At 42.1% G+C, this 27,136-nt stretch overlaps 1 protein-coding gene across 5 annotated transcripts in view; it reads left to right on the top strand.

Moving 5' to 3' along the window:
- Window positions 1-7,764: 7,764 nt before the first annotated feature.
- The window catches only part of PBK (PDZ binding kinase), a 1,262,077-nt gene continuing 1,242,705 nt past the window's right edge, over window positions 7,765-27,136 (top strand). For 2 of the 5 annotated variants that reach the window (XM_044062673.1, XM_044062674.1), the window contains exon 1: window positions 7,765-7,929. In XM_044062673.1, coding sequence (XP_043918608.1) covers window positions 7,800-7,929 — 130 coding nt within the window. In that variant the 5' untranslated portion in view covers window positions 7,765-7,799. The remainder of the gene's footprint in view (window positions 7,930-27,136) is intronic. The other 3 variants (XM_044062675.1, XM_044062677.1, XM_044062676.1) reach the window with 2 other exon arrangements.

Raw genomic sequence — 27,136 nt, forward strand, 5'->3', positions numbered from 1 at the left:
CAATCTGGCGGTCCCCTGCCATAAACAAACTTTACAACAAAAGGAAGAAACTGTTGCAAAAAAGAGGAAAATCCCAGGATGCAAAAAACTCCCTTACCAGCCTCAATAAGAAGCTGAGATCCCTCATAAAATCCTCCAAAGCTAGTTATGAAAATAAAATTGCCAAAGATTCCAAAGACAACCAGAAGGCATTCTATAGCTATGTCAAGAATCTAAATGGCAATGCTCAGATCTGCTCTGAGCTACAACAGAATGGCTTTAAATATACTGATCCCAAGGATATTGCCAATATCCTGGCAGATCTATTCAGTGCCATCTTCACCCCCCTCAACCCCTTAAAGGCCAATCTCAATAAAGAAAGATTGCCAAATTCCGGTAATAACAGCCACACAGGTAAAAAAAACACACTCACCAAAGTTAAGAATACAGCATCCATGGCACCAGACGACATCCCGGGCTGTGTACTACATGAACTACAAAATGAACTGGCACCTCACCTAAGTGTCATGTTTAATCATATTCTTACCTCAGGCTTCATGCCCACTGAGTGGCGCACAGCTACAGTTATCCCACTCCACAAGGGGGGATCCACCTTGGAGTTGAGAACTACCACCTAATCAGTCTGATGAGCCTGATCTACAAGGCCATGGAACATATTATCATGGAACTTATAAACAAAGACATCGGCAACCTTCAAACTTTGGACCCCACCCAGTTTGGGTTCGTGAAGGGCCGATCTTGTCTCCTGAACCTGATTGACTTCTTCAAATCAGTCTATGGAGCTGTGGACGAGGGTAAGGCGGTCCACACAGCCTATCTGGACCTCACCAAGGCCTTCAACACCAACCCCCACTCTGGAATCATAGATAAACTTACTAAGCTGGGCATTTATCCCTACATCACTCAATGGGTTGCCAACTGGCTTACTAACAGAACTCACACTGTAAAAGTAGCAGACTCCAAATCCAGCTCCAGACAAGTGACAAGTGGAGTACCTTAGGGTTCAGTCCTGGGACCGCTCTTGTTTGGCATTTACTTCTCTGAAGTACAGGCCAACACTAAGGCACTCTGGCTAACAAAGTTCGCAGATGACTGCAAACTGGGAGCCATTATTGAATCCCCAAATGATGTGTATATTCTACAAAAGGGCCTTGCAGAAACAGATGGTTGGTGCCAGAGCCATGGGCTCAAGCTAAAGCTCAATGCCAAGAAATGTATAGTTATCCCCTTTGGGAAAAAACATGTACCCATGAATTACCACATAGGTGGCAGTACACTAAACACCAAAATTGTGATGAGGCTTAGGGACACAGGTGGGCAGTGGTCTCACCTTTGTTAACCACATTGCCACAACAGTCAGGAAATCCTACTATGTGGCACACCACATCACTAAGGGCTTTTCATCCAGAAAAAAAGGAGATCATTGTCCCACTGTACTCATCCCTCATTAGACCCATTATAGAATACAATGCCCTGGTTGGTATGTACCTCTCAAGACATCTGCAACAATTGGAAAGGCAGCAGAAATACCTCACTAAAAGAATCACAGGCCTAAAGCAGGTGCCCTATGCTGACCGTCTAAAAAAACTCCAGCTATACTTTGCCATATATCGTCTACTCCGAGGCGATTTCTGCTTAACATACAAGGCCATGTCAAACCCAGAGCCGTTGGACATGCTACACTTACAGAAATCCCAATCCCTCAGAGCCACATGCTCCAGGGATCTAAACCTTGTCATCACAATGAACAAAACATGCTGGAGGGATAGGTTCCTGACCCAGAGACTCCCCGGACTCTGGAATAGACTGCTCAAACATGTCAAGCAGAGTGCCTCTTTGGCCATCTTCAAAAGGAACCTTGACGACTGGATGGGAGATAGAAAATTCACCCCGGGGATCACGTCAGTCTCCCTGCTGGACAGGGATCCAGGGAATTAAATATTGTGGGAAGAAATAGCCAGGAAATTGTTATGGCTAGGCTTGTATAGGCCCTAGGGCCGATAGCCTAGTACCAACCTATGAACCTAACAGTGACACTTCTTGTCTTAGTTGCTTTATAGTTTTCTCTGTTCAATACTTCCATGATGGTATTCAATTTCTCCCCTTCCTATACCTCACCACCTTGTGCTCCTGTGATAGAGCTTTATCTTTAGCTGCACAGTAATGTATCCTGTTTATTTCTGTTATATCGCATGGATTTCTATGGACAGTCCTAATTACTGTGTTCATTTGTTTTATTAAACTTCTGACTTCTGAGGTTTTATTGATCTTCTGCAGTCTATTTCTTTCATTGATCTGAATATGTCTATCTATCTCTATTAAATCAAGCAACTCTTCTCTTAGCTCATTTTCTTCTAAACTGAGGGCACATTTTTTGTTTGCCATTTCCTGCGGACATTCTAAAGAAAGTTCTATTGTATCTTCCTGTGGCACATTCTCCTCAGTTTCATCCTGTGTCATCCATTGCTCTGTCATATGAGAACTCGCTGGCTTATTATTCCTCAACATTAACTGCATCAGAGTTTCCACAGTTTCTTGTTCCTTCCCTTGACATCCCTCTTCAAGTGAATGTTTGTACTCACTTCCTGTGGAAGGTTCCAAAGTATCTTCATTTGGCATCTGATCAATTGCTTCCTGTTCCACTGGTTTCACCTTAATTTGGAGGTTCATTGGTCTATCCTGTTGTGGTGCTTTCTGAATTAGATTTTCTACACTGAATCCTTCACTTTGGAGGTACTCCATAATCTCAGTTTATGTTTCTTTAACTTCTCCATTACTGATTTCATTTTCCTCTTTGTCTTCTTATTTTTTTGTATTGTAAAGTTTTCCATGTCTGGATTCCTTTGCCTGTACTTCACTTCAAATATCTTTGGTGCTGTTCTTTTTGTATTAATTAGTTTTGCTTTCTCCTTTGCATAGATATTGCACCATATTACATCTGTTTTTCTTTCCCATGTCCATATTTCTTCTTCAGATCTCTCCTGATCTTGCTGTTTCTCCTTACTTTGGGGACTTGTTCCATCATGCCGTGATGTAACTTGTGTTAGACCTTCTACATCAAATCCTTCATTTCGCAGGCATTCCATAACTTCAACTTCTATTTTTTTTAACTTCTACTTCACTAATATTCTTTTTTATTGTGAAATTTTCCATGTCTGGAAGTCTTTGCCTGATATTTGAATATCTTTGGGGCTGTCTTCTTTATGTTGATTAATTTGGCTTTCACCTGTGTATAAATATTGCATCATTTCAAATCTCTTTTTCTTTTCCATGTTCATATTTCTTTTTTATACTTTTCAAAAATCTCTAGGTTTTGTTGTTTATAATTTTGCACTTCCTCAGATGCTTCTTTTTCCAAACAGATCAGGGTTTCTTGGTCTATATACTGTTTTTCAAAAATCTGTTATATTAATGACCATAAATTTTTATCTGAAGCTTCTGGCAGTTTTTTTTGCGGAAGTATTTTTTCCCTGTAGTTTATATCGTAATCTTTTTGTATCTCTTGTGTAGGGAAATTCTGAACTCTTTGCATAATAGTAACAATACATAATTTGTTTCTTATCCGCAATAGTCCACTTTATTGTCTTTATGGCTCTTATTTGATTTATCGTTTTTTGTAATCTTTGTGGACTGCTACTTCTTTCCACAACAGGGGGGCCGTCCTCCCCCTGAGCCTGGCCCCATTGTAGGAATGTTTTCATATTTTGAGGATTTTACACTGTCATTTTTTCCAGTATTGGCACCAGTTCACCTACCAGAATTGGGGACTTTTTTATCCTGGGTCTTGTGCACTCACCTTTTTTATTTTTTTATTTACTTCTGTCCATGATATATGCTATATAAATACAGTCTATATATCAGTGTTGCCTTGGTGAGATTTTGTGAAAACAGAGTCCACCTTGCGAAGGTACTCACCAAGACTTGAAGATGAATTCAAGTTGCAGCACTACTATTCTCCTTTGCTTGCTGACTTTTCATCTCACCATTTAGACCCCTACTCCTTTACAGTGAGAGCACTGTGATGAGTTATGAAGCTACATTATATTTTAGCTGTAGTTCTACATGTGTGATAAACACAGCAAGTTTTATTTCTTGCAACACTTTCCATGCAGGTAGAACAAAAAGGCCATTTAAAAAGAATCTATGAGCACAACTATTCTTTGTTTAAAAAAGGGCAAGAACATTTTATTTTCAAGCATTCTGCTACTTGTGTTGATTTTAAAAGGTTTGTTTTTATATTTCAGACTGGTGTGTTTTACATTTGAAGAACACAGACAATACAAATGTATTAGATAGCAAAGAGTATGTGTCAAGTTATTTTAAATGCTAATATCTTCCTGGTCTGAATGACCATTTGAATTTTAAGGAAGTATAAAAAAGTACCCATTTCAATATGGCTGGGAGTTAGTATAACAGACAAATATTTTCCTCACAGATACAAAACACAGGGTTTGATTCTTGCCTCCAAGTGGGAAACTGGTTAAGCTTAAAATGGCCCACAAGGGTAGCTAGTCTAATACTTACCTACATACTTCTCAAGTGTACCTCATTATGTGGAACGTTACTCATTTTGGACCTTAAAAAATTAATGTTCCTCGAAGTTCACATTGCAAGGTTTTGTCACACATTCAAATACCTTACAAATACAAAATGCAAGGTTTGATTCTCATCTGGGGTATTTGGCTAGACTTAAAAGGGCCAACAAGGGCAGTTAGCCTATTACTAAACTATGAACCTATTCGGGATCAGAAACATTTTAACGGATATCCATGGTAAATAGAACTGTATCATATTATTTAGTTAAAAGAGTTATTCTATCCAAAATGATACAAAAATCACTGAACCCACAGACATTGCCAACATACTGGCAGACAGGTTCAGTGCAAACTTCACCCCTCTCCCCCCAAAAGGAGAGATAACTATCCCAGCGGAGTGCAGCCTCCCAGACATCTCCAATGCGCAGGTGAAAGCTGCTCTCTTTAAAGCTAAAAACACAGCATCAATGGGACCGGATGGTGTCCCTGGCTGTGTGCTACACGAACTCAATGAGGAACTAAACCCGCACATAAGGCAGCTGTTTAATCTTAGCCTTACCACAGGATACGTGCCCAAGGAGTGGCGTACGGCAACTGTGGTCCCACTCCACAAAGGCGGTGCCTCTACGGACCCTGGTAATTACCGCCCCATAAGCTTAACAAGCCTGGTCTGCAAAGCTATGTAGAGGACCATAATGGAGCTCATAAACAAAGACATAGGGGACTTGCAGACATTGGACCCGACCCAGTTTGGTTTTGTCAAGGGCAGATCATGCCTTTTGAATTTGGTCGACTTCTTCGAAACAGTCACCAAGGCCATTGATGAGGGAAAGGCAGTCCATACAGCCTACCTTGACCTTGCAAAAGCTTTCGACACAATACCCCACTCGGGTATTATAGAGAAACTTACCAGCTTAAATGTAAACCCATATGTCACAAGATGGGTTGCAAACTGGCTAAAGGACAGAACCCACAGGGTTAGAGTAGCTGGCGCCATGTCAGACTCCAAGCCGGTCACACGTGGTGTCCCACAGGGCTCAGTCCTTGGCCCCCTGTTGTTCGGCATCTACTTCTCAGAAGTACAGGCTAACATAGGAGGACTATGGCTGACAAAGTTTGCAGATGACTGCAAACTGAGAGCCATAGTGGAAAGTGCATCGGACACAGATATCCTTCAGAGGGGTCTCACGGAAACAGATAGCTGGTGCCAGAGCCATGGCCTGAAGTTAAATGCCAAAAAATGTATAGTCATACCCTTCGGGAAAAACAAGGTAACCCCAAGCTACCATATAGGTGGCAATCCACTAAGCACAGAAGAGGTTATCAGGGACCTGGGGACCCAGGTTGACAGTAGCCTTTCTTTTGACACTCACATTGCTAAAGTGGTTAGAAAAACCTTCTACATTGCCCACCTGATCATGAAGGGATTCACATCCAGATCAAGTGAGGTCATTGTTCCCCTGTACTCTTCACTTATCAGACCAATGATAGAGTACAATGCCCCATTAGGGATGTATCTCACCCGACACCTGCAGCAGTTGGAGAGACCCCAAATGTTCCTCACCAAAAGGATAAAGGGACTCCAAAATCTGTCATATGCTGCCAGACTGAAGAAACTCCAGCTCTATTCAGTCGCATACCGTCTGCTCAGAGGTGACCTGTGCCTGACATACAAGGCCATGTCCAACCCGGAATTAATGGGCATGCTCCACCTCAAAAAATCCAAATCTACCAGATCCACTAGAGCAAGCGACTTAAACCTTAGCACGGATATAAATAGGACATGCTGGAGGGATACATTTGTCACCCAGAGACTCCCTATGTTGTGGAATAAAATCCCGGTCCATGTGAGGCAGAGCACCTTGCTGGCTCTGTTCAAGAGAAATCTTGACCGGTGGATGGGAGATCGTAGGTTTACCCCGGGAATCATCTCTGTGTCACTGCTGGACAGAGGCATAACAAACTAATGGGCACAGTATTTTTTTAACATAAGGGGTGGCGTAAGCCACAAAAACTCTGGGCTAGGCTTATAAATGCCTTAGGGCAGATAGCCTAGTACAAACCTATGAACCTATAATTAAAACTATCACATTTTAACCATCATATGAGCTTCCTATTTGACTGTTAGTAAGCTGTTCGTAACTGTTCCACATTTTGCCCATTTTATTTCATACTATAAGTACTGTTCCACATTTTGGAGATTGAAGGTTGAGAGCTATGCTTACCTAACTAAGGGACATATAAATAGAGGCAAAATAAAGGACAGTAGAGAGGTTATGTTGTCCAATGGGTGGAGAGGTCTGGTTATATGAAGGGCTATACATGTTTTGAACACGAGGTGGCGCATCAATATAAGGCTGCAACTACAAAATGTAAAGTTCTAGCTACATTCTTGGCAGGACAGCTCATCATATCTGAAATGTCTAGCTTTTTACATCATACTTTTTGTCACTCATAAAATTTGCGATTTTCTTGCAAATCACTAACGACTGTATACACTAAATAATGATAGGCGTAGTTTCAGACTTCGTATCCTTGAGGAAAAAGCATGGTTACACAAACTATTTATTCTAGCAACTTTCTAAGTTTTTAATAGAAATATTTAAAATGTGCCCCCGTTTTTTGGGTCTCACCCCATTTTTGTCTAGATTTCTTATGCTAAGAGGGTGAGATGTGTGGCGCTCAACAAAGAAATAAATATTTTACAACGTTGCCCCGATAACGGAAAAGTACCATAAATCTCATGTGCAATAGCCATTTTTTCATTACATTATTAAGGAATGTGAAATCAAACTGCCATCGCTCGTTCTTATTATTGCTAACATAGTTCATCAAATTGCCAAGACAAAAACAAATGTGTTTACATAATCGTTCCATATTTTTGACAAAAAACACCCCACGAAAATTTAACACAAAGTCCGCCATACCACTCAACCTCTTAGATCAAGAAAAATGTGGGGATAAAAACAACAAAATAGGGGCAGAATTTAAATATTACTCTTATACACTTTGGAAGTTGCAAAAATAACACAATTTGTGTTGGCATACACTTTCGGAAGGAAATAAAAGTCGGTAACTCAAACGTATCTCATTATTTAATTACTCTTAACCTCAGTGATTTGCCTGAAAACCAGAATATATACGTGAGACAGACTAAAACATGATCTGAAAAATCTGGCTAGTTGAAAGAACACTTTCCACTCCTTATCCATATCCCACACTCAATAACTGCCTACCGCTCCCTGAGGTTTTTGTCTCTGTCCGATGACGACGTTAGCGGAGGACGTCACAAACATAAAGCGCCAAGTTTGTATTTGTTATAATAATCCAAAAATTGTTAGTTGTGAAACCTTTTTGCCTCTAGTGTTACTTACGTGCGTATTTTGCATACCAGGTGAGTACATTATTGCTCTTTATCTTTGTGAAGGAACATGCCTATTAACGTCTTTTACCTTGTTTCCTATTAAAAAAGTAAATGATATAAGCGAACGAAAATATGGAATTTCATCTTCTCATCTCAGTGATTTACTCCCGGAAAATTTCCTACGCCATTTGTACTCAACTGGCAAAATTTCTGAAGTTAAGTTCCTTTCATAGATAACTACATATCTATTGATGTTCTGTGATAATATTTTAACTGCATGTAATAGCAATATCTACTATGTTATTGACTGGATGATATGAATGAGTGATTTGGTTTAAGCAGCTACAAATTGATAGAGCTCTGAAGTCACACTTGAGGAGGGGGTTTCAGTAGCTCTAGCTTGTTGGTACCTGAAATTTAAAAGTTTTATAACGCAGAACCATATCCTCTGGATTTCAGTGGTGGTGGCTATCATATGACTATTTCAAGTAGTTGTACTCTACTGATGCAGTGGGATCTGTGTACTTCTACTGATGTACTGATGCAGTGGGATCTGTGTTGTACAACAACATTGTCTGCATTGATTAATTAGCAGGGAACTGTGTGTATATGTGGTTTGGGACTTCTAATTTAGCCTGTCAGTCACTAAAACCACTCCTCAATCTGTGCAAAATCGTGGTGCAGACGATGGTACACCACCCACTGCATCAGTGATATACTTTGTTTTCTATAAATGATTAATTGTGATCTGCAAGGAGGTTTGTTGACTCTTAAACCCTACTCGCTTACAAACCTTTAACTCTTCAGCGATTCATACCTCTCAACCTCTTGGAACAAGAAATCTGGACAAAGCCATTAATAAAAGTTTGACAAAGGCCCAAAAATAGGGATCATTTTTATAGCTCTAACAAACTTAGAAAGTTGATGAGTAACAGGTTTTGCTTTAGCATGAATTTTCTGAAGGTTATGAAGTCTGAAACTCAAATGCCGGCCATTATTTTCTAACTTCAGTCTTTAATGATTTGCCAGAAAACCACAGTTTTATGAAAAGGGGACCAAAGTTTTGAGGCAAAAATCTGGACATTCTGCGAAAATTTGTACAGTTGAGAAGTACTGTCTTTTCAGTTACATTATTTTAAATGGTCACCCATGGCTGGAACTAACCAATTTGCTATATTAAGACACAGCAGGAGGCACAGTAGCATAGTATGTGAGTGGGCCGACATTATAATGTTGAATCTCTTAAATAAATTATTTTGTGAATCTTTTTTAACAAAGATGAGATAAAACAAAAACCACAACATCCCTCAAGAGTCCTTGCGCCCACCACACCCCCATAAAGAATTGGCACTTACGGGGTGGTGGCAGTAGCCCCTGTGCTGGATGTTAGTGGCCGTCGTTCTCTGACGTACTTTGCGTGAATGCCCGTTAGAATAATATTTTTTTTCTACTTTAACCCTCTTTAATGTTCAAAAACTACAGAAGTAGCATATCATATAGTAAAAAAACTGTACGGAACACTTAACTGACAGCACCATTGGGATGTCAATCTAAGTCTGCACCTGCGCAAACTACTTATTGTGTGTCAAAGTATACAATCGCCAGGGGTTGCAGCCATACCTTTCAATCTCTAAGAGCAAGAAATCTGGACAAAGGCCCCCCAAAATAGGAACGATTTTTAAATATTGTTGTTACAAACTTAGAAATCTGGTAAATAACATGTTTTGCATTAGCCAGTGGAAACCACAACCCAAGCTGCGGAAGCCCTTACAAATGCCTTCTATGAACACCTCCAGGACTGCATGGATCAGGCAATCCCAAATAAAACCAAGACTCTTTCCACAAAGGGCAAACGCCCAGTCTGGTGGACCCCAGCCATTAACAAACTTTACAATAAGAGGAGAAAGCTATTACATGATAGAACAAAATCCATAAAAGGGAAGTCACCCCTGATCATTATTAGTAAAAAAATACGAGCACTCATAAAATCAACTAAGGCCAATTTTGAGAGAAAAATTGCCATGGATTCAAAGGACAATCATAAGGCCTTTTTCAGCTATGTTAGGAACCTGGGTGGAAACTCCCAGATATGCTCAGAATTAGTCCAAAATGATACAAAAATCACTGAACCCACAGACATTGCCAACATACTGGCAGACAGGTTCAGTGCAAACTTCACCTCCCCTAAAGGAGAGATAACTATCCCAGCAGAGTGTAGCCTCCCAGACATCTCAAATGCGCAGGTGAAAGCTGCTCTCTCTAAAGCTAAAAACACAGCATCAATGGGACCGGATGGTGTCCCCGGCTGTGTGCTACATGAGCTAAATGAGGAATTAAACCCGCACATAAGGCAGCTGTTTAATCTCAGCCTTACCACAGGATATGTGCCCAAGGAGTGGCGTACGGCAACTGTGGTCCCACTCCACAAAGGCGGTGCCTCACGGACCCTGGTAATTACGCCCCATAAGCTTAACAAGTCTAGTCTGTAAAGCTATGGAGAGGATCATAATGGAGCTCATAAACAAAGATATAGGGGACTTGCAGACATTGGACCCGACCCAGTTTGGCTTCGTCAAGGGCAGATCATGCCTTTTGAACTTGGTTGACTTCTTCGAAACAGTCACCAAGGCCATTGATGAGGGAAAGGCAGTCCATACAGCCTACCTTGACCTTGCAAAGGCCTTCGACACAATACCTCACTCGGGTATTGTAGAAAAACTTACCAGCTTAAATGTAAACCCATATGTCACAAGATGGGTTGCAAACTGGCTTAAGGACAGAACCCACAGGGTTAGAGTTGCTGGCGCTATGTCAGAATCCAAGCCGGTCACAAGTGGTGTCCCACAGGGCTCGGTCCTTGGCCCCCTATTGTTCGGCATCTACTTCTCAGAAGTACAGGCCAACATGGGAGGACTTTGGCTGACAAAGTTTGCAGACGACTGCAAACTGGGCGCCATAGTGGAAAGTGCATCGGACATGGATATCCTTCAGAAGGGACTCACGGAAACAGATAGCTGGTGCCAGAGCCATGGCCTGAAGTTAAACGCCAAAAAATGTATAGTCATACCCTTCAGGAAAAACAAGGTAACCCTAAGCTACCATATAGGTGGCAATCCACTAAGCACAGAAGAGGTTATCAGGGACCTGGGGACCCAGGTTGACAGTGGCCTTTCTTTTGACACTTGCGTTGCTAAAGTGGTTAGAAAGACCTTCTACATTGCCCACCTGATCATGAAGGAATTCACATCCAGATCTAGTGAGGTCATTGTTCCCCTGTACTCTTCACTTATCAGACCAATGATCGAGTACAATGCCCCATTCGGGATGTATCTCACCCGACATCTGCAGCAATTGGAGAGACCCCAAAAGTTCCTCACCAAAAGGATAAAGGGACTCCAAAATCTGTCATATGCTGCCAGATTGAAGAAACTCCAGCTCTATTCAGTTGCATACCGTCTGCTCAGAGGTGACATGTGCCTGACATACAAGGCCATGTCCAACCCGGAATTAATGGACATGCTCCACCTCAAAAAATCCAAATCCACCAAAACCACTAGAGCAAGCGACTTAAACCTTAGCACGGATATAAATAGGACGTGCTGGAGGGATAGATTTATCACTCCCTATGCTGTGGAATAAAATCCCGATCCATGTGAGGCAGAGCACCTCGCTCGCTCTGTTCAAGAGAAATCTTGACCTGTGGATGGGAGATCGTTGGTTTATCCCGGGAATCATCTCTGTGTCACTGCTGGACAGAGGCACAACAAACTAATGGGCACAGTATTTTTTCATATAAGGGGTGGCGTAAGCCACAAAAATTTGGGCTAGGCTTATAAATGCCTTAGGGCAGATAGCCTAGTATAAACCTATGAATTTTCTGAAGGGTATGAAGTCTGAAACCCAAATGCCTATTATTATTTTCTAACTTCAGTCTTTAATGATTTGCCACTAATTTGTAAGAAAAACACAATTTTATGAAAAACGGACCAAGAATATGAGACGAAAATCTGTACAGTTGAGAGGTATGTTGTAGCTCCTTACACGTTATAAATTTATATTTCATTATTTAGGGGAAAAATCTCTTCAGAGTATGTTGATTTCATTGTGTTGTGACAAAATTGCTGTCCTAATTGATTTCTTGCTCTGTATTTCACTTGTTCCTTGCATTCATATTACATTTAAGTAAGCATCCAAAATTCCTGATTGAAACGTATAATTTTTCACATTGTACTTGTTTGTCATGTAGCTGTCCCCAAGGGTGCCCGCAGGCAGGTGCAAGGGGGTGCACTTGCACCCCCCCCCTGGAATCGGCTGACTAGATAATTTCAAAAAAGTTATGTGCGTTCCTCTTCAAGAAGTCTGTGCTAACAGTCCAGTCGCGGGCGTGCTGACATTATCGCTCTCGCTTAGAAGTTTGTGAGCGGGAACTCAGACTGATGATTCGAGCGGTGCTGACATCATCGCTCTCGCTTAGAAGTTTGTGAGCGGGAACTCAGACTGATTCGAGCGGGAACAGAAGATGGGGGAATAGCAAGCGGGATCGGAAGATGGGACCTGGAACGGGAGTAGACGGACGGACGATGGGACACTCTCAGGTGTGTGTGTGTGTGTGTGTGTGTGTGTGTGTGTGTGTGTGTGTGTGTGTGTGTAATGCCCCAGGTGTACATGGTGGTGGGTAGAGAATAAGGCTTGAACCCTGTACCTTGGGCCCAAGTGGCAAGAGCCTGAATTCTCTACCCACCACCATTTGTAAAAATGTTGCAGGATTTTCACTCATACTTTTTCTGTTCCTCATAAAATCTGTGGTTTCTGCATTTGTGTCCTTGTTGCCTGACAGCTACATGTTCTCTGGTTTTATTCTTGGCTGTCTGGAGTGTTTCTCCCTGGGCCTCTGCTAAAAATTAGCTTTTTTAAAGTCAGACTTTCCTGGTTAACAAATGTTAAAAAAATTGAGACATTTCAATATCAGACTTCATATTCTTCAGAAAGTGCATGGTAACAAAAGACAAAAGCTTTTATTCTAGCAATTTTCTAAGTGTACAAGATGGATATTTGAAATGTATTCCTGTGTTTGGGACTGTATTCCCCCCATTATTGGCTTCATCCAGGTTTTGTGCTAGGGTTGAGAGTTATGGTAAGAACTGAATTCACTGAGTATGTTTGGGGGCTGTATTCACCCAGTATTGGCTTTGTTCAGGTAGTGTTTGGGACTGTATTCCCCCCCATTATTGGCTTAATCCAGGTTTTGTGCTAGGGTTGAGAGTTATTGTAAGAACTGAATTCACTGAATATGTTTGGGGGCTGTATTCACCCAGTATTAGCTTTGTTTAGGTATTTATTGGCTTCATCCAGGTTTTTTGCTAATGTTGAGAGCTATGGTAAGAACTGATTTCACTGAATATGTTTGGGGGCTATGTTCTCTCATTACTGGCTTTGTCCGGGTGTTATTTGCTAAGGGGTTGAGAGCTATGGTGAGAACTGAATTCACTGAATGTTTGGTGGTTGTAGTCACCCATTATTGGCTTTTTTCAGGTCTTTTGTGCCAAGAGGTTGACAGCTGTGCTATGGTGAGAACTGAATTCACTAAATGGTAAAGTTTCAGTCTTCCTCTTTCACAAAACAGCTGATTTGGCATAGTGATATGTTGCTTTGACTGTTTTGCACGGGGTCCCCTGGGTTCAAGATGTGGCAGTGAAATGTATGGTGGTAACGCAGCATTTTATTCTAGCAACTTTCAAACATTATACAAGCAATGTTTAAAATGTGTCCCTGGTTTTTGGCCTTTTGTCCCCCCCCCAATAAATTTCAGCTTTTTCCAGATTTCTTGTGCTGCAAAGTTCAGAGATACAGCTGAGTGTCGAGTAGATTTTACAAGGAACTGAGGGCTGCAGGGGAGCAAAAGTTTAGTGCTGCTTATGTTTAGTCTGCTTGCATTGTTAATAGCACAACAGATAGTGTACTTGGTTTAGATGCTGAAGGCTGTGGGTTCTACTCCCACAGTAGGTAAATGCATTGCTGATGCTGTATTGTGTTGTAAAGGGGGTGGATGCTGCAGTCCTTTTGGCAAAGATGCCTAGTAACTATGAACCTGTTAACAGTTTGCTATCCATTCTCTATTGCGGTATTACTAGCTTTTCATTTTTTTATTGCATGCAACAAAGGCAATTTATTCTTCAAGGGTAACAGGCAGTTTATTTGTAGATTAAACAATGACATATAAAGTGTTTGCTAGCAGCAACTTCTTTATTAGTTACAAATTTCTTCAATGTGGATTTTACTACAGAGATTGTGTATATTTTTTACTGATACTGGTGGACTTGAGTAGACTTTTTATGATGGAAATGTTCTGAATTGGGCAGATGTTCGTCGTCTCCCATTGCTGCAGTCCTGACAAATGGGTACTCCGCTGCCCACCATCGGCCCGAATACCAAAGGTCTAGATCTGGCGTCGGTCATGGGCGCCCGAGACTGACGTAGTGTCAGTACAAATGCGCATGACCGACGCCATAACCTCAGTCTTTCTTGCCGCATGGTCCTAAGCAGAAGCAGAATTTGCAAGTGCCGTTCGGCGTTCTGGAATTGTCGGTTTTCGAGTTTCAGACCGGAGACCAAGTTGGGCTAAGTACCCCATTGGGGACATTTTATTGTCTTTTTCTTGCCTCAGTGTTGACGGATGTCAGAAAAAGTTAATAACTGTATTTCTTGTGGGAAACAGATTCCTCATAGGGATTACCATTCACTCTGCATTCCTTGTTTAGGGCCTGAGCACGACGTTGTTGGGTGTCGCTTTTGTGCTACTTTTAATAAGCGTACTATTAAACGTCGGTTGGACTGTGCTAGGCTGGTGTTTGGTAAACGTTGTAATTACAACATGCCGTCGGATTCTCCGACGACTGGCTCTTCTAAGAAGCGCAAAGAAAAGTCTTTGCGGTCCAAACAGGATGAGGCGTCCACTCCGGACGTCGGTCCTGTAGAACCACTGGCTGCTTCAGTGGCTCTTTCTGACAGTGTACCAGAGTGTCAAGGGGAGCCTTTGTTACTACAGGGAGTGGCTTCTCCTGTGTTAGGCCAGGGTGAGGGTGCTCCTCTGTTGTCTGTGGCTCCCTCCCCTCATAGGGTGGTTAAGCCTCCTCCTTCTCAAGGCAAAGGCCATTCTAAGTCTAAGTCTGCCCCTGGGTGCTTTTCCCAGGGTCCAGCTCCTAGGAAGCACATGTTAAAGATGGCTGAAGATTTGATTACTTTAATTAGGGGTTCCATGCCTCCCCCTGAGAAGAGGCCCAGGGTAGAGACAGAGTTGGAGGGTTTGGTTTAGTCTTCCAATGAGTCAGATTCCTCTGTGGAAGACCTTCAGGATTTCCCTCCCTATTCTGATTCGGAGGCTGAGGATGCTTCTCCCTCTGCGTCCCCTCCAGAAGATTTTTCTTTCTCTGAAACTTTGCATTCCATGAGGGAACATTTCAAATGGGAAGGCCAGGATTATTCTGATTCTAGTAAAAGACTAAGAGAATTCTTGTTTTTGCCTCAGCACAGGCCCTTGGCTATTCCCCCTGTACTGGATGTTGTTCAGGATGTATTTTCTGAGGCTGCCCTTAACCCAGATTCTCTGCCTCCTGCCCCTGTTAAACCAGATAGATACTACAGGGTTCCGGAAGCTCACAAGTACTTGTTTAAGAGCCCTAGGGCTGATCCAGAAACTATTTCTCAAGGCCCCAAAGGTGTTAAGGCTTCTGTGGTCAAGAATCCAGTTCCTCTGGACAAGGATGCTAGGGCCCTGGATAGGTGGGGTAAAAAACTGTATACCTCTTCTACTTTGGCTATGAGGGCTTTAAATTGTCAGTTTCATATGCTCAGGTATCAGAATTATTTGTTAAGTCAATTGAAATGTAAAGTGGATGCTTTAGCTGAAGGTATTGACTGTAAGGAGCTTCAGGATTTAGTGCATGCTTCAGACCAGGTTGGTAAGCATTCTTTGCAGTGTGGTTTTGATGCTTTACAAGCTTCTTCCAGGGTGGCTGCTACTAGTTCTGTTGTTCGCAGACATGCCTGGCTTAAAGATCAGTCCTTGTCAGAGCATGTTAAAGCTCGAATTATGGATGCTCCTTTGCAATCTGATGTTCTTTTTGGCCCTCCAGTGGAATTAGTTTTAAAAAAAAATGGAGGAAAAAGCTAAGTCTATGCAAACAGTTAAGGAATTTTTACAGGTTCAGCCCCCTAAGTTCAATAGGAATTGGCCTGCTAAGGGATGGTCTTTTCCCTCTTCGGATTTTCATTCTAGGGGCAGGTCGAGGCGTGGTAGAGGTAGGGCTTCCTTTCAGGGCCCTGTTACTTCTAGGTCTTTGAGTTCTTCTACCCCTTCTGCTGGGGAGGGCAGGGTCAGTCCTTTCGAAGCAGACCCAATGACCTGTGTCTTCAGCTGCCGGACTCTGCTTTGCTGGCAGCTGCTCTAGGGGGGAAACTGGGACTTTTGCAAAGGAATTGGTATTGGGTCACCCAAGACAAATGGGTGTTGGACATTATAACTCGAGGCTACAAATTTTATTTTCACACATTCCTGCCTTTCAAAGGTATGCCGGATGTGCCTCATCAGCAAAGACTGGAAGCACAGGCACAGATTTCTTCTCTGCTCCAGTTGGGAGCAATACAGGAAGTTCCTTCTGCGGAAAGGGGCACAGGGTTTTATTCCGTCTTTTCTTAGTGCCAAAGAAGGGAAATACTTGGAGGCCCATTCTGGATTTATCCATTCTAAACACCTTTCTGGAAATTCCGAAATTCAAGATGTTAACACTGCAACAGCTGTTGCCTCTGCTGGGCAGAGATCACTGGATGGTGACTTTGGATCTCAAGGAGGCCTATCTTCACATTCCTATCAGGCCCAGTTGCAGGAAATTCCTGAGGTTTCGGACTGGGAATTTGCATTATCAGTTCTCTGCATTGCCCTTTGGCTTATCTACTGTGCCCAGGGTATTCACAAAAGTCCTGGCTCCAGTAATAGCTTTTCTCAGACTAAAAGGAATTCAGATTTATCCTTATCTGGACGATTGTTTGATACTGGCTCAAGGCAAGCACGAACTACTTCATCTGCAGTATGTGATGACAGTTTTCAGATGCCTAGGGTATTCTGTGAACGAAATAAAGTCCAGTCTAGTACCCTCACAAGAGATGTGTTTTCTGGGTGTGAGACTGAATACAGCGACTCAGATGGCATTTCTTACCCCGGACAAACAAAGACATCTTCACCAATACTTCCTACAGCTATCAGTAATGTCCAGGCTGACTGCAAGGACAGTCCTTCAAGCCTTGGGGTTCATGGCATCTTGCATTCTAGTACTTCCCAATGCCAAACTGCATATGAGGAAGTTACAATGGTATCTCGAAAGCGTTTGGACTCAACACAGCCACGATTTGGACACTGTCATTCGGATTCTTCCTTGCATTCAGAAAGAATTTGTGTGGTGGGCTCAGGAATGTCACCTAAACATGGGACTCTCTGTGACCCAACCAGAGGCAAGTCAGATATTAACGACAGACGCCTCGGAGTCAGCCTGGGGTGCTCATTTCAAAGGAAAATGGATTCAAGACCTTTGGCCCCCAGAGTTGCTTCACTTGCATATCAATATGAAGGAGATGCTGGCAGTTCAATTTGCCTTAAAAGCATTCAAGGATCTACTTCGACCGGGACTGGTGTTGATTCGAACGGACAACACAACTGTCATGTGGTACATCAACAAGCAGGGGGGAACTCATTCTTACCCTCTTTGCAGACAAGCGATGCTGTTATGGGAAACTGCTTTGGATCTGCACATCACTCTTCGAGCACAGTTTCTGCCAGGGGTACAGAATTCGTTAGCGGATGTTCTGAGCAGGCGAATGGTGGATCCCCACGAATGGAAGTTGGATCCTCAGGTGTTTCATCAGTTGACCATGGCTTGGGGAACTCCAGACATAGATCTGTTCGCTTCTCCTCTGAATTTCCAACTACCTCTGTTTTGCACAAGGCTGTTTCATCCGAAAGCCTGGAAAATAGAGGCACTATCCTTCAGTTGGAGCAACCTTCACGTGTATGCCTTTCCTCCTCTGCCTCTTCTTCCAAAAGTCCTGTTGAAAGTCAGGAGGGACAAACCGTGCATGATCCTTATAGCACCGGATTGGCCTCGTCAGCATTGGTACCCTCTGTTGAGGAGCTTAATTCAGGGGGCCCCTTGGCCATTACCACAGATTCCTCACTTATTGTCTCAAGAAAACAATCATTTTCTCAATGTCAGGGTGCAATCCCTACACCTGACAGCCTGGCGCATTCAGTTTTAGAGAATGAGGGCCTTCAGCTCCCTCAACAAGTTTTGGATGTTCTTTTGGAAGCCAGGCGTCCTAGTACTCAAAGTTTATGCTGATAAATGGAAGAGATTTTTTCTTTGGAGTTCAGCTAAAGGCTTTGATGTCACATTGCCTGATTTGAATTGTACATTGCAATATTTGACTATGTTATTGGACAAGGGTTTGTCTTTCTCTTCTGTTAAAGTGCATGCTGCAGCTATTTCTGCTCACTATGATGGTGACCCTCCTTTATTTTCACATCCATTGCTTAAACAGTTTCTTAGAGGGGCAAAGAATATAAGACCCCCACGGAGGGCTCCTACTCCTACCTGGGATCTTAATTTTGTTTTGGAAAAGCTGACTCTGCCTCCTTTTGAACCTGCAGCTACGGCTGACTTGAAGTTGTTGTCTTGGAAGACTGCTTTTTTATTGGCTGTTACTTCTGCTAGAAGGGTATCTGAATTACAGGCTCTCATGGCAGTGGAACCTTTTCTGATTTTTCACCGGGACAGAGTTTCCTTGCGTACTAATCCTACTTTTCTGCCTAAAGTGATTTCTAATGTGGCATTGAACCAATACATTTGCCTACTTTTTATGCTAACCCCCAAACTGAAGGGGAAAAAGTTTTGCATTCTTTGGATGTACATAGGCAGTTAAGATATTATTTGTTCAGAACCAAAGAGTTCAGAAGTTCTCAACAGTTATTTGTTTCGTTTGCTGTGACTTCACGTGGAAAAGCTGTCTCGAAACAAACTATTTCCAAGTGGATTGGCCATTGTATTGCTTTTTGTTATTCTCATCATGGAAAGGAGGTTCCAGTTGGGATCAGGCCTCATTCTACTAGGGCTGCGGCCACATCTACTGCTTTTTTAAGAGGGGTAGCTACTAAAGACATTCTAGAGGCAGCTACCTGGAGTTCTGTACATACCTTTATAAAGCATTATCATTTGCCTCTCTATTCTAGGTCTAGGGCTGGGTTTGCCACTGCAGTCTTACAGGGCATGTCTGCAGCTCCTCCGGCTATTTAGTTGACCAACCTCCCTTTTTTTCCGTTGCTCTGGGATTCTACCCATTTGTCAGGACTGCAGCAATGGGAGACGACGAACATAGTACAGTTTTGTACCTACCATAAATGTAGATGTTCGAGGATCTCCATTGCTGCAGTCCAATTTTCCCTCCCTCCTTCCCCCTTTTTCTTTTTAGATTGGGGTTTTTGGGTGGTGTTTTTTTTTTGCATTCTGACGTCTGAGGCAAGAAAGACTGAGGTTATGGCGTCGGTCATGCGCATTTGTACTGACACTACGTCAGTCTCGGGCGCCCATGACCGACGCCAGATCTAGCCCTTTGGTATTCGGGCCGATGGTGGGCAGCGGAGTACCCATTTGACTGCAGCAATGGAGATCCTCGAACATCTACATTTATGGTAGGTACAAAACTGTACTTTTTGTCATTGGTGGATGCTTTTTGTTTCATTGTTCACTGGAAAATTTTTTCAAAACAACTGTACTGTATTGTACAAGGAATATAATGTAATACAGTCAGGAAGGTGTATCAAACAGCATGTGTATGTTATGTTCGAGGGGCCTATGATTTTGAAGACAGCCCAGAGTTAATATTTGCCATTGGTAAAATGTATTTTCTCTGAAAGTGGGTTTCAGTGCTGTTTCAATGCATGAGTTTCAAGGGCAGAGAAGTTTTAATGTTAGTCTGTTTTCATTGTGAGACTGCATTGCTTTAACAGGTATGTATTAGGGTTTGTGCTGTAAAATGCAAAGTAAAACTTTCAAATGAAATCCTAAATTATCGCAGAACTAAAGCAGTATGCACATTAGTGTTTATGGTAAATGGGGCAAAATAACCAAGGAATGGGACATTGGAATGGCTGCAGGGGAGGGCTCCATTTGACCATGATTTTGTGAGGGGAGATAGCAAACTCAGACAGCCCCGGTTGAACTATACCTCTCAGTTGTCCATATATTTGCAGAATGAATAGATATTTGCTGCTTATTTTTGGTTTGTTCCTCATAAAATTTGTGGTTTTCTAGCAAATCATTTAGGAATGAAGCCATTAAATGACAGACATTGAGTTTCAGATGTCATACCCTTCAGAAAAATGCATGCTAATGCAAGACTGTCTTTAAGTTTATACAAGAGCAATTTTTAGTAGTTTGTATGTTCCCCAATATATTTGGCCTTGTTCAGATTTCCTGCATTAAGAGGTTGAGAGGTACGTGCAAATCACTTTGTAGATTAGGAATATCCAAACATCTCAATTGTCCCCAATTCTGGCTCAAAATGTTGCTTTTCCCTAATAATCCCTCCTCCAAAATTGCAATTTTGGAAGAAAATGTGGAGGGTTTACAATTATAACTGTAATGATCAGTTATAGATTACCTTTATTTCAGAAATGCATGCGGATGCTCTTATTTTGTTAGCTGCTTCAAGTTAACTGTTAATATTAAAAAAGTGTCCCTTTTTTGACAGGTATTTGTGCATCACATTTTGGTCTGTTTTTCATAAAATTGTGGTTTTCTGGCAAATTAGTGGCAAGTCATTAAAGATTGAAGTTAGAAAATAATGGCAGACATTTGAGTTTCAGATTTTATACCCTTCAGAAAATTTGTACTAATGCAAGATCTACCTGTTCTATTTAAGTTAATAAGAGCAATATTTAAAAATTGGCCTTATTTTTGGGCCTGTGTCCCACTTCTATGTATGGCTTTGTCCAGATTTCTTGCTCTGAAGTTGAGAGGTAGGAGTGTCAGAGCCATCACTGTCAGCCAGAGACATTTCAAATTATGACATACTTATTGCACCCCAGCCCCCATTGTAGTGGCTCGGAATGTGTCCAAGGAAGGCAAGGAGCAGTTATGCAGTGTAAGTGTGCAGGGTATTCCCCCATCCAAGGTAGATCACAAATACGACTGTGGCTTTTCATCTGTCCTTGATTTTGCAAAATGTTCTGAGTTTTCTATCAGATTTTTATACTGTTGATTTATGCTTCTTATTATTCGGGAACTGCATGCTGTCACAGTGCCCTGTTATGTTTAAGTAGCCATGGTTTAACGAACATCAGGTAAGCGTGTCGGAGATTGTAAGATGCAAGTAAGCTTTAGTAAGCTTGTCAGACATTGTAAGATGCAAGTAAGCTTTAGTAAGCATATTGTTAAAGAATTACCAGCATTGAAAGTCTTTTCGTTGTTGCCATGCGGAGAATATTTACATAGCTAGATAATGTGTAAGCCTTGGGTATTGAAATGCATATGACAGTATTTGTAATAAAAGGACAGAATTACAGTATTTTCAGAAGCTCATTACATTTTATTGGAGACAGTGTCTTATAGCAGTGTCTGTGTGTTAGTACACTTGTAGTTGGGTGGCTTTAATGGTATATGGTAAAGCATTGCTACCTTACTTAAAAGCCAAGCCCTGCAACAACTAGCTCCACACTGAAGTCAAAACACAATAGCTCTGGTGGGTAAATGTACTCTGTAGTAATCAAAAAAGGCAAATGTTTGAAATAACTACAGCTTATGTGCAAACACAATAGGTAGTGATGAAACAATGCTCTGCTAAAAATGCTTTAATGCTCCACATTGCTGAGCTGCAATCACCAGCTACCAGGATTTCACCCACTTCAGATCAAGCACGGTGCCGTTCAGTGCAACCTTCCCAGAACTAATTCAAGTCTGACCAGAATTATTTGGTGTGTGTATAAGAGGGAGGTAGCATACCCCTCAGCTGTCCAGATTTTTGCCCCATATTCCTCTTAAAAAGGATTGAAGTTGCTAAATAATGAGACCTTTCAGTTTTAGATGTCATGTCATTTAGAAAAATGCATACTAACACAAATCTTACTCTTGCAATTTTCTAAGTTTCTGAAAGCCATATTTATAATCTGTCCCTATTTATTTTAGGCTTTGTCAAGATTTCTTGCACTAAGGGTGAGGCCTTGAGGGGTGTGGTATGTTTGTAAGAGAGAGAGAAAGTGAAATGCCCAAGTTAGAGTTAGCAGGTGGAATTTATTTTCAAGTGAATTTTCAAGGAACTGTGAGTTTTAAGGGAAATGGAAGTTCACTGCTGCTCATGCCAAGTCTATTTACAATGTGCAACTGTTTTGTTTAGCAAATGGTATCTCTATTGTGGTATAAAGTTTTAAAGCTATGTTAGTAGCACCACAAGTAGCACCACAAGTAGCTTCGCAAGGGACGGCTTGCACCTGTCACCCCTGGGCTTCCGGATATTGGCAAAGGCTCTTGCCACCCCCATAGTGCCTTTTTTAGGCAAGGCTCAAATTCTAAACCTACCACCCTAGAACACCAAAAAGGAAAAAAACTAAGAGTAATGCTGCTCAATGCCAGAAGTCTCAATCTCAAGATGCACGCACTCGAGGCCCTTCTCAATATGGAGAACATCGATGTCTGTGCTGTGACAGAAACCTGGTTCAAGGCTCCTGAGAGCACCCCAGCACTAACAGGTTTCACCTCATATCATGCTCGCCCCAAAATCCAGACAACACCAAGAAAGGAGGGGGTGTCCATATTCATAAAGGACACCCACACCTCAAGGTTGGTGGCAACGCACGATGCATCGGAGACCATCCAGGTGCAATTAACCATAGGCAAGACTGCTCTGCAATTTGTAGCATGTTACAGGCCACCCTCTCAAACTCAGGAACCTCACATGGCCTTCCTGAAAACATTGGAGGGATAAATGTATCTCCAAACACCATCATACTAGGTGACTTCAACTACCCTAATATAGACTGGGAACACTACTCAAGCCCGAACACTCTAACCCAAAGATTCCTGGAGTTCATAAACTCAAATGCCATGGAACAACTAGTCACCATCCCCACAAGAGGTGAAAACATACTTGATCTCATCATCACGAACATGGGATCAAAATGTTCAACACTGGAAGTATACCCCTCACTGGTGAGATCAGATCATAAACTAATCTCGCTGGAGGTCCTCATCCCGCCCCACCTGAAACAAAAAAGACCACAGTGAAAAACTTCTCAAAAGCTGATTTCACACTTCTAAAAACTAGTGTGGTCTCCTTTAAGGCCCCTGAGCCAGTGGTAAACATTACTCAAACCGCTGAATCACTTACAAATGCCTTCTACCAGCACCTACAGGACTGCATGGATCAGGCAATCCCAAACAAAACTAAGACTCTCTGTACCAAAGGCAAGCGTCCAGTCTGGTGGACCCCAGCCATAAACAAGCTCTACAACAAAAGGAGGAAGCTACTACAAGATAGAGCAAAATCCTTGAAAGGTAAGACACCTTTGATCATTATAAGTAAAAACTAAGAGCTCTCATAAAATCATCCAAGGCAAATTTTGAGAGAAAAATCGCCAAGGACTCTAAAGACAATCATAAGGCCTTCTTTAGCTATGTTAGAAACCTAGGAGGAAACTCCCAGATATGCTCAGAATTAGTTCAAAATGATGTGAAAATTACTGAACCTACACACATTGCTAACATACTGGCTGACAGGTTCAGTGCAAACTTCTCCCCCTCCCCAAAAGGAGAGATATCTATTCCAGAGGATTGTAGCCCCCAAACATCTCCAACGCCCAGGTGAGAACTGCCCTCACTAAGGCAAAAACACAGCATCCATGGGACCGGAGGGTGTCCCGAGCGGGGTGCTTCACGAAGTCAACGAGGAATTAAACCCGCAGTTGGGGCAGGTGTTTAATCTTAGCCTCACCTCAGGATACGCACCAAGGAGTGGCGCACGCACTGTGGTCCCACTTCATAAGGGCGGTGCCTCCACAGACCCTGGAAATTACCGCCCCATTAGCTTGACAAGCCTTATCTGCAAAGCCATGGAGAGGATCATAATGGAACTCATAAATAAAGACATAGGGAACTTGCAGACTTTGGATCCAACCCAGTTTGGCTTTGTCAAAGGCAGATCCTGCCTCTTAAACTTGGTTGACTTTTTCGAGATGGTCACCAAGGCCATTGATGAGGGAAAGGCAGTCCATACAGCCTACCTCGACCTGGCAAAGGCCTTCGACACAATACCCCACTCAGGCATCATCGAAAAACTCATCAGCTTGAATGTAAACCCATACATCACAAGATGGGTTGCAAACTGGCTAAGCGACAGAACCCACAGGGTCAGAGTTGCTGGAGCCATGTCAGACTCAAAGCCTGTCACAAGTGGTGTCCCACAGGGCTCAGTCCTGGGTCCACTCTTGTTCGGTATCTACTTTTCTGAAGTACAAGCAAACACAGGAGGGTTATGGCTGACAAAGTTTGCAGATGACTGCAAACTGGCCATAGTCGAAAACACATCTGACACAGATATCCTCCAGAAGGGCCTCACAGAAACGGATAACTTGTGCCAGAGCCATGGCCTGAAGTTAAACGCCAAAAAATGCATAGTCATACCCTTCGGGAAAAACAAGGTTACCCCTAGCTACCATATAGGTGGCAATCCACTGAGGACAGTAAAAGTCAGCAGGGATCTGGGGACCCAAGTTGACAGTAGCCTTCGCTTGACACTCATGTTGCTAAAGTAGTTAGGAAAACCTTCTATATCGCCCACCTGATCATGAAGGTATTCACATCTAGATCAAGGGAGGTCATCGTCCCCCTGCACTCATCCTTCATTAGACCTATGATTGAGTACAATGCCCCGTTCGGAATGTATCTGACCAGACACCTGATGCAGCTTGAAAGGCCCCAAAAGTTCCTCACCAAAAGGATAAAGGGTCTCAAAAATATGTCTTATGCTGCCCGACTGAAAGAACTCCAGCTCTATTCAGTCTCATACCGCTTGCTCAGAGGTGACCTGTGCCTGACATATAAGGCCATGTCAAACCCAGATTTGATGAATATGCTTCACCTCAAAAATCTAGATCCCTCAGAACCACAAGGGCGGAGACTTAAACCTTGACACGGTTATAAATAGAACGTGCTGGAGGGACAGATTCATCACCCAGAGACTCCCTATGCTGTGGAACAAAATCCCGGTACATGTGAGGCAGAGCACCTCGCTGGCCTTGTTCAAGAGGAATCTTGACCAATGGATGGGAGATCGCAGATATACCCCAGGGATTACTTCAGTGTCACTGCTTGACAGAGGCACAGAAAAATGATAGGCATAGTTTTTATTCAAACTAAAGGGGTGGCGAAAGCCACATAACTATGGGCTAGGCTTATAAATGCCCTTGGGCAGATAGCCTAGTATGAACCTATGAACCTATGAACAAGTAGAATACTTGCATCTTAATGTAAAGGCTTGAGGTTCTATTCCTACAGCATATAAATTTGTATGCTGCAGTCCTCAGGATGTCCTCCTTTGGATAAGATGCCTAATAACTATGAACCTGTTTCAGCTTGTCATCCATTTTCTATTGCAATATACCAGCTTACCATTTTTTTAATTTAACATAGGCAATTTATTCTTTGACGGCAGCAGGCACTGAATTTGTAGATGAAACACTGAAATATACAGTTTTCTAGCAACAACATCTTCATTAGTTTCAGATATCTTTAATGTGGAATTATTCAGATTACTTTTACTTCGGCAGCGACACTCAAACAAGTGTTGTTGTATAATACAAGGGATATAATTCAATTATATATTATAATTAATACAATCAGGTAAATCAAATAACTTTTGCATGGCCCTAACGGTTTGCAAGGAGCCTATTCCTTGAAAACAGTTCAAAGGTAAATAACCTGCCACTGGCCAGATGCATTTTCTTTGAATGTGGGTTTCAATGCTGTTTCATTGAATGTGAGTTTCAAAAGTAGAGAAGCTTTAATGCCAAGTCTGTTTTCATTGTAAGACTATTGCTTTGTTTAGGTTTAGTAAATGTCTCTGTGTTTGGGCTATAATGTCTGAAATAAAAGTTGTAAATTAAATCCAACTGCCTGTAATCATTGTAGAACTAAAGCATAAAACAGTATGCACACAGATTTGAACAGTGTCTACAGTAAATGGGGAGAAATAGCCAAGTAATGGGACACTGGAATGGCTGTGTGGGTGGGGCTTGGGGTGGGTGGACTTGGGCGGGGCTGTGTTGGCAGGGGGCAGGGTGAGCTATGTGGGTGGGGCTCTGGGTTTGCACCCCCCTGCAAAAAATCCTGCGGGCTCCCTTGGCTGTCACCCCTACTGTAGTATGCTAATGAAAACTGATCCATGTTAGGCTGCAGTGGAGAGTTTAGGAGGGTAGCCTTTACTGGTTAAATGACTGATGTACAAGTACTATTTAATTATTTAGAAAAAATCATGTACAGCTTGCTGAATTCATTTGTTACACTTGTAACACTGTATTGCACCAATAGTTTTGCATGACTGTCATAATGTTATGGCATTAGCATACATTGACAGCTGCTGCTGATTGTCTCTGAAGTTTAGAGCAGCATGAGCTGTTCAATACTAGTCACAAGTGATAATTCAAAAACAAAACCTAAAACTCTTATGGGCTTCTAAAATGAGTTAAGTATATTTATTTTCATGAAGCTAACCAGGAATCTCAGTTATTTAACTTTAAGAAGGCAACTTAGAAATATAAAGGGAGAAACGTGTAGGTGTAAAACAATTACCACATCCTACCTGGGGAAATTTTAAGGGAAATTTATATGTTTCTTGCCAGATGATGTCATAGGTGTGTACTAGGCTAATGGCGAGTCTTTACAAGCCCAGCCCATAAAAGTGGCCTGGCATTGTGCTGCCCAACAGTTAATTCCCAGTGCCTCTATCAAGTAGAGCCATTGGAGTGATCCCTGGGGAAAAGAGAAACGCAGGTTCATGGTTTTAATAACGTGATTTTTGGTTTTGTTTTTACTGAAGATTTTTTTTTTTTTTTTTTTTTTTTGCAGTAGTCATGTTACAAAAATGTATGTTGTTACAATCTTTTCCTCACATTATATCATTGTTCTAAAAACAAACTACACGT

Source organism: Protopterus annectens, chromosome 2.part1 (genome assembly GCF_019279795.1).
Source record: "Protopterus annectens isolate FY-2018-M chromosome 2.part1, PAN1.0, whole genome shotgun sequence".
Classification (NCBI taxonomy): Eukaryota; Metazoa; Chordata; order Ceratodontiformes; family Protopteridae; genus Protopterus; species Protopterus annectens.